Source organism: Neopsephotus bourkii, unplaced genomic scaffold (genome assembly GCF_033783945.1).
Source record: "Neopsephotus bourkii isolate Nb327-2 ecotype Australia unplaced genomic scaffold, CSIRO-AGI_Nbou_v1 NB_1526, whole genome shotgun sequence".
In the NCBI taxonomy this organism is placed as follows: domain Eukaryota; kingdom Metazoa; phylum Chordata; class Aves; order Psittaciformes; family Psittacidae; genus Neopsephotus; species Neopsephotus bourkii.
The window spans coordinates 7,143,174-7,160,779 of NW_026902002.1; the positions used below are offsets into that span (position 1 = coordinate 7,143,174).

Consider the following 17,606-nt stretch of genomic DNA (forward strand, 5'->3'; position numbering starts at 1 on the left):
GCGAGGCGAGGGCAGGGTAGGTCCGGTCCGGTCCACCCGACCCGCGGGGCTCCACCGGGAGCCTCCACCCGGGGCCTGGGTCTCTTCCTGCCGTGGGGAGTGCAGTTGGAGTGGAAGCCGGGTCAGAGCCCTGCGGACACACGCCCTGGGACCGCGCCCAGGATGAAGCCCCGCTGCGAGGGGAGGCCCCGGCCCTTGGGATTGGGCTCGTAGGGGGTGGAGCCCTGCCTGCCGTGCGCTGGCACTGCCCCTTGCAGCTGGCGCTGGTGCCTCACGGCGGCCGGTGGCGGGGGGCGAGAGGAGCGGGGAGAAGGCACGGCGCTCATCCTCACCTGCCGCTCTGCTTCTGCAGCTCGGCGGCTCCCTGTCCGATCGCCCGCTATGGAGAAGTACCATGTCCTGGAAATGATCGGCGAAGGCTCCTTTGGGCGCGTGTACAAGGGGCGCCGGAAGCACAGCGCCCAGGTGAGGAGAGAGGCGTCGGGGGAGAGGGCCGGTGCTGGCACTGAGGGCTGGTTTCTGGTGGCTGTGGGTTCCACGCTCTGCCAGGCCTTCGGGACTCGGCACTCGTTCGGTTTGCGCTGACCTCCCTGGCCGCCTCCTAGTGGCACAGTCATCCAGGTTCAGGGGACCTCAGGAGTCCTCAGTCCACTCCTTGCTCAAAGCAGGGCCAGCACTAAATTCAGTGAAACCTCAAGGACAAACACCCCACAGCCAGTGCTTGGCTATACTCACGGTGTATAGATTTTACTTATATCAAAATGAAGCTCCCCTGTTTCAGTTTGTAATCCCTGTGTCATTCTCCTGTGTGCTTTATCCCCTTGCCAATCCTGATGGCCTCTGCTATAACTGCTCCAGCCTGTTGATGTCTTTCTGGCCATGTTACTACAGTGTGATCTAAGAAGTTTCAAATAAAGGGCAATAATCACGTCAGGCTGGCTGTCCACCAGTATCTGTAGCTCCTGTCCTATGTTTCTGGCAATACTAGTTTTGATTGTGCTCACTGATTAGTTTTCTTTGCTTTAAATGCCAGCGTGCATAGTACTGAGACCTGCATTGATGTGCAAGGGCATGGGGAGAGCCCTGGCTCCAGTGAACAACCATTTTGTTTGGTGTGCTCAGCTGGGAAATGCTGAGTCTTGTTTGGGAGACACGAGGCCCCTGCCAGGGTGGGCAAGGGCATGGTCTGATCCCAGCTTTGCCTCTTTGAAAGGTGGTGGCCTTGAAGTTCATCCCCAAGGTGGGGCGGTCTGAGAAGGAGCTGAAGAACCTGCAGCGGGAGATCGAGATCATGAGAGGCCTCCATCACCCCAACATCATCCAGATGCTTGACAGCTTTGAGACTGACAAGGAGGTGAAGGGGATTACTCTGGGCAGATGCTTTTGCTTGACAGGGGACGAGGGCTTCCCCCTGCTGCTATAGGGATGTCCTTCTTGGGAGATGCTGGTGACACCCTTCCAGGGCCTGGTCAGTGTTTTTCAGTATGTGGTGCATGTGGAGTCAGCACCTATCTGGGCTGTGTGGGGTGCACTAAGAGATGAAGGAGCTGGGCAGGGGTGTGTAGTGTAAGAGGGGTGGTTTGGGATCACAGGGTGAGGGTAACTCTGATCACCTCATCTGTCTCTTTGAAGACTGACTTCACTATTTTAAACCCTCATGGAGAGGGTGTAAGAAAGGGACTGAAGACTGTGCTATGGGACATGGGGGTATGAAATATAGTAATTGGGCAGCAGAATCAAAACAAACTCAAGGGAATGATTCTGCCCACCTGGATCAGAAGTACCACTCTGGGCTTAGCTTGTCCTTTCCTCTTCCCTGGTTTCTGCTGGCTGTCCTAGATAAGGACAGCCACACGGCCTCTGAGTGCCAGGCCCTTGCTGTGGTGCAGCTGTGGGTGCTCTCTCCCATCCCAGATCCCAGCCCAAGCTGACAGGCTGTGCATGGTGACACTCCAGCATATCCCTCAGTTTTCCTACCCTGCTGTGTCCTGGTCCCCAGGGCATGGTGGGGATGTAGCTAGGTGAGTTCCTGATCTGACCACACTGCTCTTCTCTCCAGGTGGTGGTGGTGACTGACTATGCAGAGGGCGAGCTCTTCCAGATCCTGGAGGATGACAGGACTTTGCCTGAGGACCAGGTGACTGTCACAGGGCTGGCCATGCAGTGTTTGCTGCAGGATGGAGAGAGAAGGATTTGTCTGCCTGCAGGCAGTGGATCTCTGCTCTGGGACAGGAGTGCCTCAGGGGCTTTACCTGGCAGAGCTGCTGAAGGGGGTGAGGAGGGGGCCAAGTTGCACTGGGGGACATTGTGGTCCAGCAGGGACCTCAGTTTCCCTATTCACTCATCAAGGGTCACAGCACGAGGCTGCTGCTTCAGCCATCAGCCTGCTCCAAGGAACCGCGGCCCCACAACTTGGGCTGGTTCTGGCTCCAAACAGGGCAAGGGTAGAAGTGGGGATACTGGGGGAGCCAGGCCATAAGGGACCCCGTGTTTTTGCAAACTGGTGGCATCATGGGAAACAGGATGAGGCTCCCATGTCTCCAACAGGTCCAGACTATAGCTGCCCAACTGGTATCTGCTCTCTACTACCTGCACTCCCACCGCATCCTGCACCGCGACATGAAACCCCAGAACATCCTCCTGGGCAAAGACGGCGTTGTCAAGCTCTGTGACTTTGGGTGGGTGCTGGGGCCAGCTTGAGGGGAACACTTGGCCTTAGGGCAGTCAAGGGGTGTCCTGTGTGCTGTAGAGGAGGAAGGAGTGTGTGGAAGGGGACCTGGATTCTGTACATATTTAGAGGTTGAGCAGGGATGGGGTATTTTGGATTTCAGAGGGGAAGGGTGTTGGTGAACTCATAGGGTTCTCCCTGGGAACTGCAGTGGATGTTTCAGACTGAACCAGCCATTTATGCTTTGATCTGAGCAGGTTTGCCCGTGCCATGAGCATCCATACCATGGTGCTGACCTCCATCAAGGGCACCCCACTGTACATGTCCCCTGAGCTGGTGGAGGAGCGGCCGTACGACCACACAGCGGACCTGTGGTCTGTGGGCTGCATCCTGTATGAGCTGTTTGTGGGCACTCCTCCCTTCTACACCAGCAGCATCTTCCAGCTTGTCAGCCTCATTGTCAATGACCCTGTCAAATGGCCTGTGGCCATGAGCCCAGACTTCAAGGTAAGGGGAAGGCCCTGCCTGCGGAGTGAGATCCCTTAATGCAGTAGCAGCTTTGGTCTCCCATGCTGCCCTGGTGGGTCACTCTTAGGTTTTACGTCCCCTAAGATGGATTTCAAAACACAGAGAAGGGATGAGAGAGGGGCCTCCTGGGAGGGGGACCCTTATCCCTGCTGTCCATAAGGTGGGAAATGGGTTGACAGCAGAGGAGTGATTTACTGGATTGGGAAGAGAAGTGTCTTTCCATCTGCCCTAAGCACTAGAGCCCCCCACTCCTTTCCCAGAGCCAGGCAGGGAACACAGGCCTGCTTTGAGCCCTTAGTGGGGCAGACTGGTGCGTACCCTGTGCTCACTGGTGGGTGCTGAGCACGTGGCATTGATCCTGTGCTGTGCTGCGCTGTAGAGCTTCCTGCAGGGACTGCTAATGAAGGACCCGCGCCACCGCCTGTCGTGGCCAGAGCTGCTCTCTCACCCCTTCATTGCTGGATGGGTTACTGGTGAGTACCAGCTCTTTTCCTGCACTGGCTAGGTCCTTTTTTTTTCTTCCTGCTCGAAGGATGCCCTGCTATTTTTACTGCCTTGGTATTTGCCTCACTCCTCTCAGCTTTCTTCAAGCACTGGCCCCTAGCTCGTGCCCTGGGCTTGCTCTGGGTCCTTTAAGATCCAAGGAGAATCCCAGGGGAATCTCAAAGCAGATCACTCTCCCTGTGTGCCAAGGGAGAACTGCTGCTGAAGTTCTCCCCTCGCCTTCCCAGTGATTGATGACACAGAAGAGCATGGAATCTCAAATCCCTTCACCACTAAGCTGTCTCCAGAGCTGCAGGCCCTAAAGGAGCAGCAAGCCCATTCTGTGGCTCCCAGGAGTGGCCAGTCCAAGATCCTGAGAAAGGCCCGACAGAAGATGGCTGAGGAGGCACAGAAAAAGGTAGAGATAAGCATGGGATTCCTCTGGCTCTGTCCCACAGTCAGGGTGAAGGAGGGCTACTGAAATGGGACCTGGGTGAAAAAGATAGACGGTACCTGGGTCAGGCTGGGGTATCAGCCACATACAACGCAAGATGTGAGGTCCTCGGGGTGGTGGGCTCTAGGGGACTCACCTGGCTGACTGAGTAACCCTGCCCTGACCAAACTGCTGTGCTGTCACCCAGGGACAGCTGCAGGCAGGTGATGCATCAACAAAGGCCCAAGGCAAGGGCCTATGTGCAGGGCATAGAGCCAGAGCAGCCCCAAGGAAGGCAGCCCTTGGACAGAGGGACCCACTGGCTGCCTCTAATGAGAAGACACCTGATGTCCTACGAGGAAAGAGCATCATGGCAGAGTGGGAACTGGAGGAGCCTCCTCCCAACCCATGGTGAGGGAGGGCTAAGGCTGGGACAGGAGGAAGAGGGCAAGGCAGGGTCATTCGCTGACTGTGCTGTTTCCTTGGCTAGGGAGCACAGCATCACTCGAGACTATGACCGGGAGTTTCCTGGAGCAGGTGTCCTTTCACAGCCTTGTGCTGGCAGGGCAGAGGCCCGGGGCAGGCGCAGCATTGAGGCCGTGGACCTGGAGAGTGAGGTAAGGTGATGTCTTGTGAGGACAGCAGGGCCCAGTCCCCAGGGGCTGGAACAGACACCCTGAGGCAGGCAGGGTCTGTGGCACCAGTCCTCTCTCCGTGATCAGGAGCTGGGGAGTGATGAGGAGTGGCAGCATCTGATCGAGACCACCGAGCCGTCAGCCATGCAGCTGAGAATACCACTGAGTCTCTTGAGAGACCCAGCCTTCCAGCACCGTATCCAGGCCCGCCTGGCAGACTGTGCTCAGCAGGTGAGTGGTGTGTGGCCCATCCATGACTGGGGACATGGATGCTGCCTTCTTCCCCAGGATTGGGTCAGGAACACTGGGAGAGTGCTCAGTCCAGCCAGCAAGAAGATCCTCTGCTTCTCCAGGAGCTGGAGGCACTTAACTTCCCATCTGCTCCTCTGCTGTCTCCTGCCTAAATGGGTTGAAGGGCTGCCATGGCTGACAGTCAAAACTGCGACTGACCATAAGCTTCTTTGTGTCCAGGTGCTGGATGGGATGCTGGAGGGAGCCTCCCATCTCCGTCCTGTGCTGCGTGTCATAGGCAACCTCCTGGCTACCCGGTGTGACTCTGAGCTGCTGGACCACTTCTGCCAAAAGCTGAATGTGCCTCTCTCCCTGCTGCATCTAGCCAAGCAGATCCTAGAGAGTGGTAACACCAAGCAGGTGAGTGTAAGACTCCTGAGAAATCTGAGCTTCTTCCAGCCCTGCAGGGTGCTGAGGAGGCCCTTGTGCCCTGATGGAGCTGGCTCACAGGACCAGTGCCTCTTCCAGGCACCCTTAAGAAGTGAGAGGTCCTGGCAGGGAAGGATCCTGCTGTGGTGGTGTTGGGATGGCCAGCGGACAATCCTCACTTGCTGTTTTTTTTTCTGGATCCTGCAGCAGCCCTGGTGTATCACAGTGCTGACAGACCTCATCATGGTGACCACAGTGTATTTCAGCAGTGAATGCAGTCCAGAGGAGAGTGGGCAAAAGGACAGGTAGGGACAACCCTTTGTGCTCTGAGGTCTCTTGTGGCCACTCTGGGGACCCAGCAGTAGGCAGAGGGGTGGTGTTCATACACCGTGGCTGGAGCTGTCTCCTTAGAGGACCACTGTGCACCAAGTTCTTCGTGCTGTATTGCTGTGCTTACAGAGGAGTGCTTTGCTTGAGTGGGGCTAATTAAGGGGAAGGCTCAGCTGACTGGAGTCCAGTTGTGCTGACTACTGACATCAGCTCACAGTGCTAGTGTATGCTGCCTGCTCCATTAGCCAGGGCCATATGGGCTGGTCAGATCCTGTCCTAACAGCCAGGGGCCATGTTTCTGTGCTCTCCTCTGGCCTGGCTGCCTCTCCCAAGCCTGCAGGCCTTCCAGGAGAGTGCTGCCTGCTTCCTATCCCTGCTGCCAGAGCTGCTGGCTGACCCAGCTGACAGTGAGATGAGACTCTGCCAGCAAAGCCTCCTGGTAAGCATGCCACTGTCTCCCTTCTCCTGGCACCTCTCACAGAGACAGAAGCTGTGGGGCTCAGGGTGTGTGTGGAAGGGGGCTGCAGGCTGAGGGCTCTGCTCCCAGCAGTGGGGTCTGGTGCATTCTTTGTCAGGGCACACTGTCTTGCCTACTAGGGTTTTTTTTTTGGGATCATATACCTAAAGGAGGTCTCTGAGAGGGCAGATTCCCTGGCTCTGTACCTCCTTGTGTACCCCTTTCAGCCAGCTTGCATGTGCGTGTGGCTTCCACACAGTAACCTGGCTGGAGAGGACACTTAGTGGTCTGCAAAGGTCCAGCATGAGTCCTTCTCCCATCTCTGTTGCTCCCCCATAGTCTCCTCCCCCTTTGTCCTTCTCTCTCCAACCACCCTCAGTTTGCAGTGATGGCAACCCCTGTGTCTCCCCCAGTGCTTCACCCTGCTCTGTGAGAGCCTGGATGCGACATACCACTCTGTATCTGCTGGCTTTTATGCCAGCCTGCGAGATCATCACCAACTCCTGCTGAACAGACTCCTTCAGGGATCCATCTCAGAGCAGCCTGCTCTGCGAGGTAGCAGTGACAGCAACACCCCACATTCTCCTTCCTGTCTTTGGGCTCCCTCAGAGCACTGACTGCTATTGCAGTACTGTTGGCCAAAGGAGATGGATGAACTGCTGCTAACCAGGTCTCTCTTCTGCTCTCCCTCAATCCCAGATCTCATCCCCCTCATGTCACAAGCCTGGCTTTTCCTCTGTTGTTCTCCAAACTCATCCTGCATCCCTAACCCTACGCTCTGTCCCTGTGCAGGTTCAGCAGTGGAGGCCAAGTCAGCCCATGACCAGAGTCCACGTCTGGCAGACCTGTTCATGGCTGCACTGGCTGCTGCCTGCAGCATTCCATTGGAGAGGAACAGCTGTCGGGAAGCCAAGCAGCAGGTCAGGCCAGTTTTCTTTGCAGGGTGAGGAGTGGTCCCCTTTCCCAGAGGAGCTATTTTTCTGTGTTAGAGCAGAGAGCTGTGATACTCTGGCTTTGGTGGCTGCAGGGCTGGCATTTGCAGGATGCTCCTCCCCATCCAATAGCAGATCTTTAGGAGTCTAAGGATTCCTAAATCAATGAAGAGACTCACACTTACAATCTGAACCGTGGGATGGGCTACATAAAGAAGTAGGCAATGCAGAGAAAACATGGAGAATTCTTAAATGACAGTGATATGAACTGCAGGAAGTCTGGAATTGATGGGACAGTGATAGGGGAAAAGGAAACTACAGATTTACATTTGATCCTTTAACTCAACTCTGAGTTAATGGAGAGGGGAGCAGAGGAGGAATCTTACCTGGTGCATCTCTGCAACTGTACATCAAAGCCATGCTGGGTTATAGCAGATAGGCATCTCTGTGAATGCACACAACATGCAGGAAGCAGGTGCCTTCTTTTGTTAACTTGTTGCTAGCATTAAACTCCTTAAGTTTGTGCAGTGCTTCAGATGCCCAGGGTGCAAACTAGGCTGATTTCTGCAGGTTGCTCAGCAGGTAGCTGAAAAGCTGATGAAGGAAGAGAGCCGACAGCTTGGGAGACTGCTTGGGAGACTGGAGCACCCAAGCTGCTCCTTGAATGTGCTGAAGGTAAAGGCCCTGTCCATTTGTCTGGCTGTGCCCAGAGGTCCTGGACCTTTGGACTGGGCTTAGGAGCATGGCGAAGGGGGAACTGTGGGCTCAGCCCCCAGTGACCCCTACCTCCCTGGTGTCAGTTATTGAGTAAATGAACCCATGGTAGCCATGGGGTGTGACTGGGATGGGCCTGATCACTGTATCCCTGTCCCCAGGGGTTGATATGCATCTTGCCCCTCTGCCTTGCAGATCCTCTATGCTGGCTGCCATGTCAGCCTGAGCCTGTGCCAGCACCTGGGAAGAAGCCAGCGACTGTGGCGTTCCCTCATGCAGCTCTCAAAGGGCGAGGTAGGACTGAGCACAGTGCCAGTGGCAGGGCAGGAGTGTGGGCAAGGAGGACTCATTCCTTTGAGGACTGCTCAGACAAAGCTGGGGAATGTGTGGGGAGAAGAGTCTGGGGGAGCCTAGTCTGGAAAGTGCAGTTCTCCTTCAGGGTCTGGAAACATCCCCTCCTCTCCTTGCCGCCTTGCTGTCCCCCTGTGACTCCTGCTCCCTTGGCAGGTCCCCATGGCAGAGGTGGCCCGGAGGCCAGCCTGTGAGGCCTCTCTATACCTGCTGGCCCTGCTCACCCTGCAGCTCCAGGTCTCCCCTCCCAGGTAAGCACACACTTTCACTCATGGGTGGGAGAGGAACGTGCCCTGCCCTGAACAGTCCTCTGTCCCACTCCCTGCCCAGAGCTGGGTTTCTGCTCCCACTGATCCCGGTGATCTGGACACACCAGCAGTGTGGGTGGGTGCTGGGAAAGTGGTGAAGCCCCAGTGTGAAAGGAGGTGCTGTGAACCAGGTCTCACTCCTGCAAGGTGGCTGCTTTCCAGCCTTGGGGGTATTTGGATGCTGCTGCTCTGTGGGATGTGAAGGTGTGGGGACACAGGGCTTCTCTCCTGGTCCCTGTGTTCCAGGCTTGAGGAGGTGGTTACCCTGGCTGTGGATCACATCACCCAGTCTCCTGTCGTCTCCCTTGTGGTGAGTCTGGACACCCTGCCAGAGCAGTCCCCGAGAGTCCTTCAGAGCCCTATGTCCCATTTGGGTCTTGCTGTTGCTTTCACTCAGGGTTGAATGGGGCTGAGGGATAAAACGTCAGCACCTGAGCGGGTAGATGGGAAAGTCCCAAGGGTGCTGAGCAATCCCTGTCCCACAGGGTGCTGCAGCATTCCTCCTGACACAGCTCAGTCAGCATGGGGTTGCCTTGGAGCTCAGAGGAAAAGAGATCCTACTGGTGGTGACAAATGCGCTGACAGCACCTGCTGAGGTATGGGATAGTGACAGAGGAGCAGGGGAGCTGTGCTGTCACCCTGCTGTGGAAGTGGGGTGACAAAGACAGACTCACAGTGTTGCATGTATGGCGCTGCTGCCCTCGGACCCAGCAGCTAGCTCTAGCTTGCTCCTGCTCTCTCTTGCAGCTGCAACTCCCCCCACCAATGGCTGCTGGTCTCTATGATGGGTTCTTTTTCCTCCTGCTGAAGCTCCTTGCCCAGGTACCAGTCTGCTAAATCTCCCTTTGCCTGGTCTCTGCTAAAAGGTGTGATAGCAAAAAGGCCTGAATGTGGATCTGTAACAGAGGCTGAGGCAAACCAGGGAGCTGGCCAGCTTTGGCTGAGCTGAGTAACACCAAGAAAGTTGCCTGGGTTATCTGTGGCGTTCTGGAGTGCTGGTGGGACAGTGACAGGCAGGAAGAGGTGATTCATGGGCACACTGGAGTGGGAGAGGGTAGGAATGCCTTGGGACTGGCACCATCAGCAGGCACAGGAGGGCGGCCAGCTGCCTGCCCCCTCTCCTCCCCTGGGCTGTGTCTGTCCAGGCCTGACCTTCCCAGGAACATGGGGCTGGCAGAGCCAGGGACCAGAACCCTGGGGAGCCATAGGGACTGTAAAGCCCTCTGACATCTGCCTCCCCACGTCTAGGAGGACATGGCCATGGAGCAGGGCTTTGCTGCCTCAGAGCTGTGGACTGTGGTGTGGCAATGTGTTGCTGTGGTGCTTTGTGCGGGCAGCAACCAGGCAGCGCTGGAGAGAGAGTCCATAGGGGCAGGTCACCCCACAGCAGAGCCAGACTGGAACCTCCTCTCCCCTCAAGGTAAGAGCTGCAGGATAGCAGGGCTTCTGCCCTGGACCCTGCTTCACATCCTGCCATCAGACTTGCCCCTGTATCTCCCCATCCACATCTGATCCCTAAGACCAGAGGGCTTAGGGGGCTTTTCCTGAGGATTGCTGTTACCCTCTGTGGAGAGAGGGCTGCCCAGGCCTGTGCTATGCCCAGTCAGCAGTGGCTCAGCTGAGCTGGCTGTGGGGGAACAAGAAATACTGTGCTGCAGGGAATGTTCACCCTGGCAGGTGTGATCACTGGATGGAGACTGGTCTGGTTTTTGGCAGGGAAGCATTGAAGCACCCCTGAAGCAGCCTTGAGGAAGTACAGGCAGACAAAAAGAGGGGACTTTTCAGCCTTCTCTGGTTTTGCCCCTCTGTTGTGCTGTTTCCCCTGCAGGCACCCTGCTCTTCCTTAGCCTGGCCCTCTTTGTCTTCACTCGTGAGTCCCATTGGTGCCTGATGCAGCTCACCCCATCCCATGGTGTCCTCATGGTGACACTGAAGAGGCTGCTGTCCCCTGGCTTCCTGACATGCCTGGCACAGACGTGAGTTGTGGGGAGGGCTGGAGTGGGCAGAGCTGAGCCGCAGAACAGGGCTTGGACACAAGCACGCAGAGGGTGGGGAGGTTCCTGACCTGGAGCTTGCAGGGCACAGATTAGCTGCAGAGTCTCTCTTTAGTGCCTGGCATGGGGAATGCTCTCTGGCTCTTGCCCTGATGTTTTTCTGTTCACCTGCATATTAAGCCCTCTCTCTCGTAACACATTCAGGCAAGCAGGGGAGGATGGGGACCCTGAGCTCGTCCCAGCTGTGGTGATCAAGGCCTGCCAGCTCCTCTGTTTCCCTTTTGCCCTGGAAGTGGATGGAGACACCTTAGCACTGGTCACAGAGGCTGTGAGAGACTCTCAGATACCAGCCCAGCTGCTGCAGGTACCCTCTTGGTCCTGTGTTTCTATTCCCCCACACACACTGTGGAGCCACCTCTCCACACTGCAGCCCCTGATGCATGGCACCATTTCACACCATGCTGGCAGTTCCTGTGCACACAGGGATGTCACATAGGTGCCATGCAGCCTCAGAGCAGCTTGGCCAGCAGCTGAGCTCTGTGCTGATCTGCTGGCCACCTTCAGTGGTTGCTGGACTTGGCCCGCTTATGAGGACAGCGCACTCAGCGCTGCTGTCTCCTTTCTCCTTAGGTGTGCTCTTGCCATCTGCCCTTCTCATACACTGAGCTCCCCATGAGCCTCTTGTGCCACCTTGTTGTGTCTGATGAGGAGGTCATAGACCAGCTGGTGAGGGAAGCTGCTGCTTCAGAGCACGTTGCTGCCTTCTTGACGTCTGCCTTGTTTTCAGACAGCCTCACACTCACAACTGACCTCCTATCTCTCTTGACCCATGTGGCACGGGCCTACCCGGAGCACCTGCCCTTTCTCCAGAGGATTCTAAGGGGCTCGGATGTGGCTGACCAGCCACTGACCCACCTGCTTGGTCACCAGCACCACCTAATACGGGCCAAAACCTGCAACCTGCTGGGCAACCTGCTCCGACACAGCCACGGCTTTTCCCAGGTGCTGCAGAGCCACCCTGGTTTGCTGGACAGCCTGTTAGGGTGCCTGGCTGACCCAGAGGAGAGTGTGCGCAGGGCGGCCAGCTTTGCCGTGGGCAATGCTGCCTACCACCCGTGCTGCCCAGCCGGGGCCCTGGGCCGAGCCGTGCCCTGGCTGACGCGGCTACTGAGTGACGTGCAGGCTAGGACATGCTGCAACGCGGCCTCAGCCCTGGGCAACCTGGGCCAGCGCTGGGAAGAGCTGGGGCAGCTGCTGCTGGAGAGTCAGGCCCCACACATCCTGCTGGAGGTGGCCTGCCGGGACCCCCGGGACAGCGTGCGGGAGGGAGCCCTGGCTGCACTGCGGACCCTCAGCCAGCACCCCGGGACCCAGCAGGTACCGCATGGGGACCCCGGTGCTGCAGGGACAAGGGTCCCGGCTGGTGGGTGATTGTCCATCTCTCTGCTCCGCAGGTGCTGCTGTCCCTGGGAGCCCCTGAAAAGCTGGCCGCGCTGGCCAGCGGCAACTTGCGGCTCGCTGCTGGTGGCTGCCCCCGGCTGCCTTCCGCCCGGCACTGCAAGAAGCTCCTCTGCCTCTTGGCCGCTGCGCACCGCCCCTCTGGACCCCTCGATCCCGGCAGGGCAGCAGTGCCGCACTCACGGTGAGGGCTGGCACCTGGGCTCGGCCTGACGCGGCCTTCGGCGGGATGGGACAAACGCTCCTTCCTTCCTCCTCCTCCTGGCTCCAGTCCCGACCGCCCGTGGGTGCCACTTGTGGGGCTGTCCTACCCGGCCCACTTTACAGGGCCCTCTCCGTGGAAAAGTGCCTGTAGACTTCAACAAACCGCCTCTCTCTAAGCGGCCTCCCGGGCCCTGTCCGGCCACCGGAGCTGTGCTCTTTAAACCCGGGCTCTTCCCACTGTGGCGGGCACCGGAGCCCAGGCTCGCTCCCCGCCGCGCTGCTAGGGGGCGCCGTGCACCGTGAGGTGCGGCCCGCTACCGCGCCTCCCGCGGGGGCTGCCGGGAGGTGTAGTCACGTGGCGGCGCCGCCCCGGATCCCTATGGTAACGGCGGCCGTGCGGGGAGCGCCGGGGTCGGGGGCGCGGGCGGTGAGTACGGGAGGGGCGGGCCCGTGTGTGCCAGCCCTCCAGGGAGGGGGCCTCTTTCCCCCCTCTGCGGTGTGCGTGCTCCCCAGCCTGGCTTCCACAGAGTCCCCACCGGCGTCTGGGCCCTCGGGTCCCGGCCGCTGCCTTCCCAGCCCCGCCTCGGTGTGGCCCCTCCGTGCCCAGGCCCCGGGGTGGTACCATGTCTGGTACCATGCCTAGCCCCAGGCCTTCCGCGGGGGTTCGCCGTGGCCTTACCCTGTGTTCCCTCGGGGTGTGCCGGCCTGGGCCCTGTGGGGCTGGGGAGCTGCCCAGAGATGCTCTGCGGCGCGATGGGCCGGGGGCCGTAGGCCTGGCCAGCGCTCTTGGGGCAGGGCGGAGTGCCTCGGTATTGCCTTTGGCCTCAAAAGACTTTCACCTGAAGAAATGAGAAACAGCGTGTTCCCCGGGTGAGAGCAGGGAGGAGGAAGACCTGAGTCCCCTGTGAGCCACCGCCCTAGCGAACCTCTCCCTTGGAACAGCAGCGAGGATGGAGCTGGGTTGGATTAGGACCTGAGTGGGTGCTGGGGCAGCCTGTCTGCTAATCCTTCCACCAGGGCCCTGGCTTGGCTGCTTAGGCGTTGTAGAAAGGAGCTGGTGGCTCCAAAAGGGGAATGGCAAAGCTGCTGGAAGAGTTGAGACAAGCCTGGAGTGTTCCCTGAGTGTCTCCAGGGTCTGGTCTGGGAATGAGTAGTGCAGGAGTGGAGGCCTGCAGTGCTGTGCCAGCCTCCTGTCTCCCTGCTGGGCCAGGTTGTGGGTATCTCATAGGACGTGGAGTTCAGGCCCACAGCTCCACATCAAAACCCTCCCTACATGACTCCCTGAAACATGGCTTCTCTTTCTGGTTGCTGTGTGTTCCTCACTGAGAGGCATGTGATGTCTGGGGGCTCCTGGGCAATTTGGGGGAACTATCAGTAATTGTTGGCCTGATTACAGTTTTATCTCAATTTTTCCTTGACTCTTAGTGGTTGTACCCGACAGATAGTGGTGCTTATTTGTCTTTGTATTGCTCTCTTGCTGCATTCCTTAAGCTTGTATTAGGCAAACTTTGTGGATGACAACTCATCCCCTCCATCTCTTCAGTCGTGCCTGGGGCCCTCTTCAGCATAGCAGGTATTGCATTGCAAAGAGAACACTGACTGAGCCAAATGCCACTGTTCCCAGATAACGGTGCCTGCATGGAGACGTGTCACCAACAGAGGTTGAGGGCTTTGGCTGCCATATGGACTTGGCTGGGTGCCATTCCTTGGCATTTCCCGAGTTCTTCCCATGCAGCAAGTCTGGGAGTATTTGGCGGCTTCTTCCCAACTTGAATCTGTTTCTGCTCCACTCTTGAACTCCAGGAGGCTGCTCTATGGTGTGAGGTGGTTGCAGTGCCTTCAGAAGAATCTTTTCCACCCCAGCCAAGATATGGAAGGGTCCTTAGCATGTACTAAAGGACAGACATGGGAGGTTTTTCTTCCAGTTCCAGATTATGTTTCAGAAAAAACTATTCAGAAAAGAGGATGGACTGTGTGTTTTATGTGTTTTGAACTAAGTGGGCAGTTCTTGCCTCCTCAGTATGTGTTGACAGTTGATGTTCCACTCGCCTCCAGCCTTCCACCTTTATTTTCCTGCCAAAGGCTGAGGGTGTGCCCAGGCTGCCTAAAACCAGAGGGCTCTGTGCTTCCCTTCTGTCAGCTCCTGTGGCTGGTGGCTAGGTGCTCCCCAGGGCACATTGCATAATTCTCCCACTAGGAATCTCAACTGAGGAAGTAGGAAGGTGCTTTAGATCTCCAGTGGCTTAGTTCAACACCCTGCTGCCTGCAAGGTCTGCCTCTCTCTCTCCCTCCTTCTGTCCCTCCCATCTGGGAATGGGAGCCTTCGCTGGAGCTGCTCCACTTTCTTGCAGGGCAGCCTCCACTTAGTTAAAGCATTGTTTTGGGCAGCTATGCACTTCTCATGCCCTCTCTGTTCAGTGTGGAGCGGGGGTCAAGCACCGCAGCTTGTTGAACTGAAATGACTGGCCCTGCACCAGTGCAGATGCCAGGCACAAACATAATCCCATGATGCAGGTGGAATTTGCTGACACATCCCCATGGTGGGTGGTTTCTCAGTGGTGTCTTTTTTTGTGGCCTGAGTAGCCAAGTAAAAACTTGGTGTCTTGATTAAGAGAGAAATCAGTCATCATCCTATGCCCTGTTGTACTCCAGATGTGGTTCTGCAGGACAATCCTGCAGCCTGGAGGGAGCAGCAATGCTTGGCTGTGTGGCCAAGCACCACACCAGGCTGTGTGGTAGCTGTGCTGTCTCTCAGCTCTCTTGTCCTCGTGAGCTTCTGGCCAGCAGGACCCTCTGCTCTTCAGCTTGAACTTGTGGGTGGCCTCAGGTGCTGCTTTGTGTGTGACTGCACTCGAGGCCTCTTGTTTCCAGGAGCTGACGTAGGTGAGGAGTGTTTCCGTGCTGTTGAAGCTCAGGAGTCTGTACCTGGGTACCAGGTGTAAGAGCGGCTTTAGGCACTCCAGGTCAGTTGGTTTTACCACACTGCAGTTGATCTTGTTGGACGTTTTACATTTTTCTGAGGGGTTACAAACCCTTATTTTAAAATGGATATTGGTTTTAAACCCTTTTTATTTTGCATTGCTGTTAACTCGGTTGTTCAAGCTTTAATCAAAAGCCCCAGAGCTGCAAGGGAGGAACTTGGTGTGACCTCAGGTCTTATTTCAAAGAAGATGTTACCCCTTGTCATGACAAGGAACAGAAATTTCACCTTGCAATGGCACAGAAAACAATAGCAAATCACAGCCTGCCAACCCCCACTTGTGACTTCGGATTGCGTGAAGCTGACAGCACATTATCAGGTCAGCGTGCAGCTCATCCATTTGCAAGCTCTTGTTATTTTAAGCGTGCCACCGCAGCTGTGTTTAAAATAACCTCCCCAGCTCAACTCACGTGACAGAGGTATGATGTGCACACCCGGCTCTTACAGCCTCGTCCTTTCCCTCTAGAAGCGGGGCTGCGAGGAGCTGCCGTGCTGCCCTTAGGGGAGCATGCACTGAGGGAGGCTGGGGCTGTGGGAAGGGACCTTCCACTGGCACCCGGTGTGGGTGCCCACAGGCTGTGCAGGAGGCGGCCCCTGCGTGCCTCTGAGGTGACATTCGTAAAGGCAGTGGCAGTGCTCCAGCTGACGTCCTGAAGTCTGTGAGCAGTACTTAAAGGTGCTAGAGAAATAATTGTGGGTGCAGCTGTATGGTCACACCAGCAGTGACAGCTTTGGCCTCTATCTTGTGTGTCAATAAGTCCAAGCCAAAATCCATTAATTACTAGTAATGACGTTTGAGTTTGACTTTCAGCCCAGCCAGCCCGTCCTGGGCTTTTCCCAGCTCATGTTTCTACAATGAAATTTCCAAGTGTAGTTTTATTGCTGTTGCAAGCAGCAGAAAGGACTCTTGCTCCTTTGCCGCAGGCTTGGGTTGGCAGAGATAGGGATTGCATCAAGTTGTGACTTCCCTCCACGCCAAAACTGACCAAGTTACACGTAAAGGGGGAACTTCCCTCACTGGTAACCAGCCGGGATTTACTGTGGTTCATGCCCAGAGCCATTAGGATGTGGCAGCTGCTGTCCTGTTGTGTCCACGGCCCAGCCTGTGAAAGTGCCTTCATCTTTGCTGGTTCTCCTGGATGTTCATCAGCTGCTTTGCTGAATTATCCTTGCAGCAAGAACAGGACCCAGGTTGCAGGCAGACATGAGAGGTGGCTGTGCTGGCACACTGCAGGTGGGACAGGAGTGTGGACAAGGGGAAGGACGGGCAGCATGAAGTGGTGTTGCCAGACTGGGTGCATCGTGGCCTGCCCAGTGCAGGGTCAGGTTCTTCCTTTCATCCTTCCTGCCCCCAGCTTTGTGCTTCTGCATCCCCACAGGGAAACAGCAGTGGTTACTAGCCCTTGGCCAGCAGTTGCCTGGAAGCTGTACAAAAGGCCTTGCCACTTCCTTCTACAGCTGCTGCTTCCAGGGCACCCCTGCCCCGTGCCAGACAGAACTCCAGAGAAGGGCTCAGCGTGTTCTCCCTGCAGGCGTGTTGGCAGTACCCCCCTGCTTGTGCTGGTCACATCTCTGCTGCTGTTGTCACTCAGAGCTGCTGCTGACATACTCACACCTCTGTCTAAGCTGGCTGTAGGATTCATGTCCCTTGTAACAGCTTCATTAGGCCAAATCACTTATTTTTATAGCAGGATGATCCACTGATAGCTGTAAAGCCGGGTGGAGATGAGGCACAGGTGGCTTTCACTGCAGCCTGGTTCTGCAAGGTCATTCACAGCCTGGTGAGAGCACAGGCGATGGCCAAGCTGGCAGCATGTGTGATGGTGTTGCAGTGACAGTCCCCTTTGAGACAGGGACATGGGGACATTTCATTCCCCTCCTGGTTTTGTTTCCCCTTTTCACACGTACGTTCGCTGGTGTGTTGGGGGTGCTTTGTGTCCCGAACTCGCCTGGGGACCTGGGTGCTTCCAGGGGGGCTGGTGGCGGAAGCCACTCACTTGTTTACTAAGGGAAACTTGAGCCGGGCGGGTGGCGGCATGTGAGCCGCAGCTTCTTTGCTCTCTGCTAATTGCTGTGAATGTCAGAATGGGTTTGCTGCCGGGAGCAGATAGGGTAGCGATCGGATAGTGCGGTACAGCCTCGTTGTGTAAGGCATGTGGGATTCCCTGCCCCGCGGCTCTTGAGTCCCGCTTGGCTGCAGCTCGCAGAAGGATGCAGCCACCCCGTCCTGGCCATGAGTACGGAGTGGACCTTACCCCTTCCATGCTTTCTTGCAGAGAGAGCTTCACAGGGCAGCAGTGCTCCTTGGGGACATATAGCTCATCTGGGATCCTGTGTGGGACATTCCCACCTTGTACAGCCTCTCTTTGGGATACTGCTTGTGCTAGAGACTGGGGTGTAATTCACAGGTTGAGAAGGTCTGGAGGGTGTAGGTCAGTCTGACCCAGCCCTTTGGTAGGTGTGAGCAAGTG

The 17,606-nt window shown here is 56.8% G+C and overlaps 1 protein-coding gene across 4 annotated transcripts; it reads left to right on the plus strand.

Moving 5' to 3' along the window:
- Positions 1 to 70: 70 nt before the first annotated feature.
- On the plus strand, positions 71 to 12,231 carry STK36 (serine/threonine kinase 36). Of its 4 annotated transcripts, none has more exons than XM_061370215.1 (26): positions 71 to 465; positions 1,214 to 1,354; positions 2,060 to 2,137; positions 2,548 to 2,678; positions 2,926 to 3,175; positions 3,576 to 3,669; positions 3,928 to 4,097; positions 4,321 to 4,523; positions 4,603 to 4,729; positions 4,835 to 4,978; positions 5,219 to 5,398; positions 5,615 to 5,712; positions 6,071 to 6,176; positions 6,608 to 6,749; positions 6,987 to 7,114; positions 7,697 to 7,801; positions 8,036 to 8,134; positions 8,348 to 8,442; positions 8,746 to 8,809; positions 8,985 to 9,095; positions 9,247 to 9,321; positions 9,748 to 9,919; positions 10,328 to 10,475; positions 10,698 to 10,857; positions 11,124 to 11,870; positions 11,948 to 12,231. In XM_061370215.1, the coding sequence occupies exons 1-26, from the start codon at positions 382 to 384 to the stop codon at positions 12,137 to 12,139; spliced, it is 4,044 nt and encodes a 1,347-aa protein (XP_061226199.1). In that variant the 5' UTR covers positions 71 to 381; the 3' UTR covers positions 12,140 to 12,231. The 4 variants fall into 4 exon arrangements, with proteins under 4 accessions (XP_061226199.1, XP_061226200.1, XP_061226201.1 ...); XM_061370216.1 differs by having other exon boundaries at positions 5,618 to 5,712; XM_061370217.1 differs by lacking the exons at positions 71 to 465; positions 2,548 to 2,678 and having other exon boundaries at positions 1,217 to 1,354.
- The last annotated feature ends 5,375 nt before the right edge of the window (positions 12,232 to 17,606 follow it).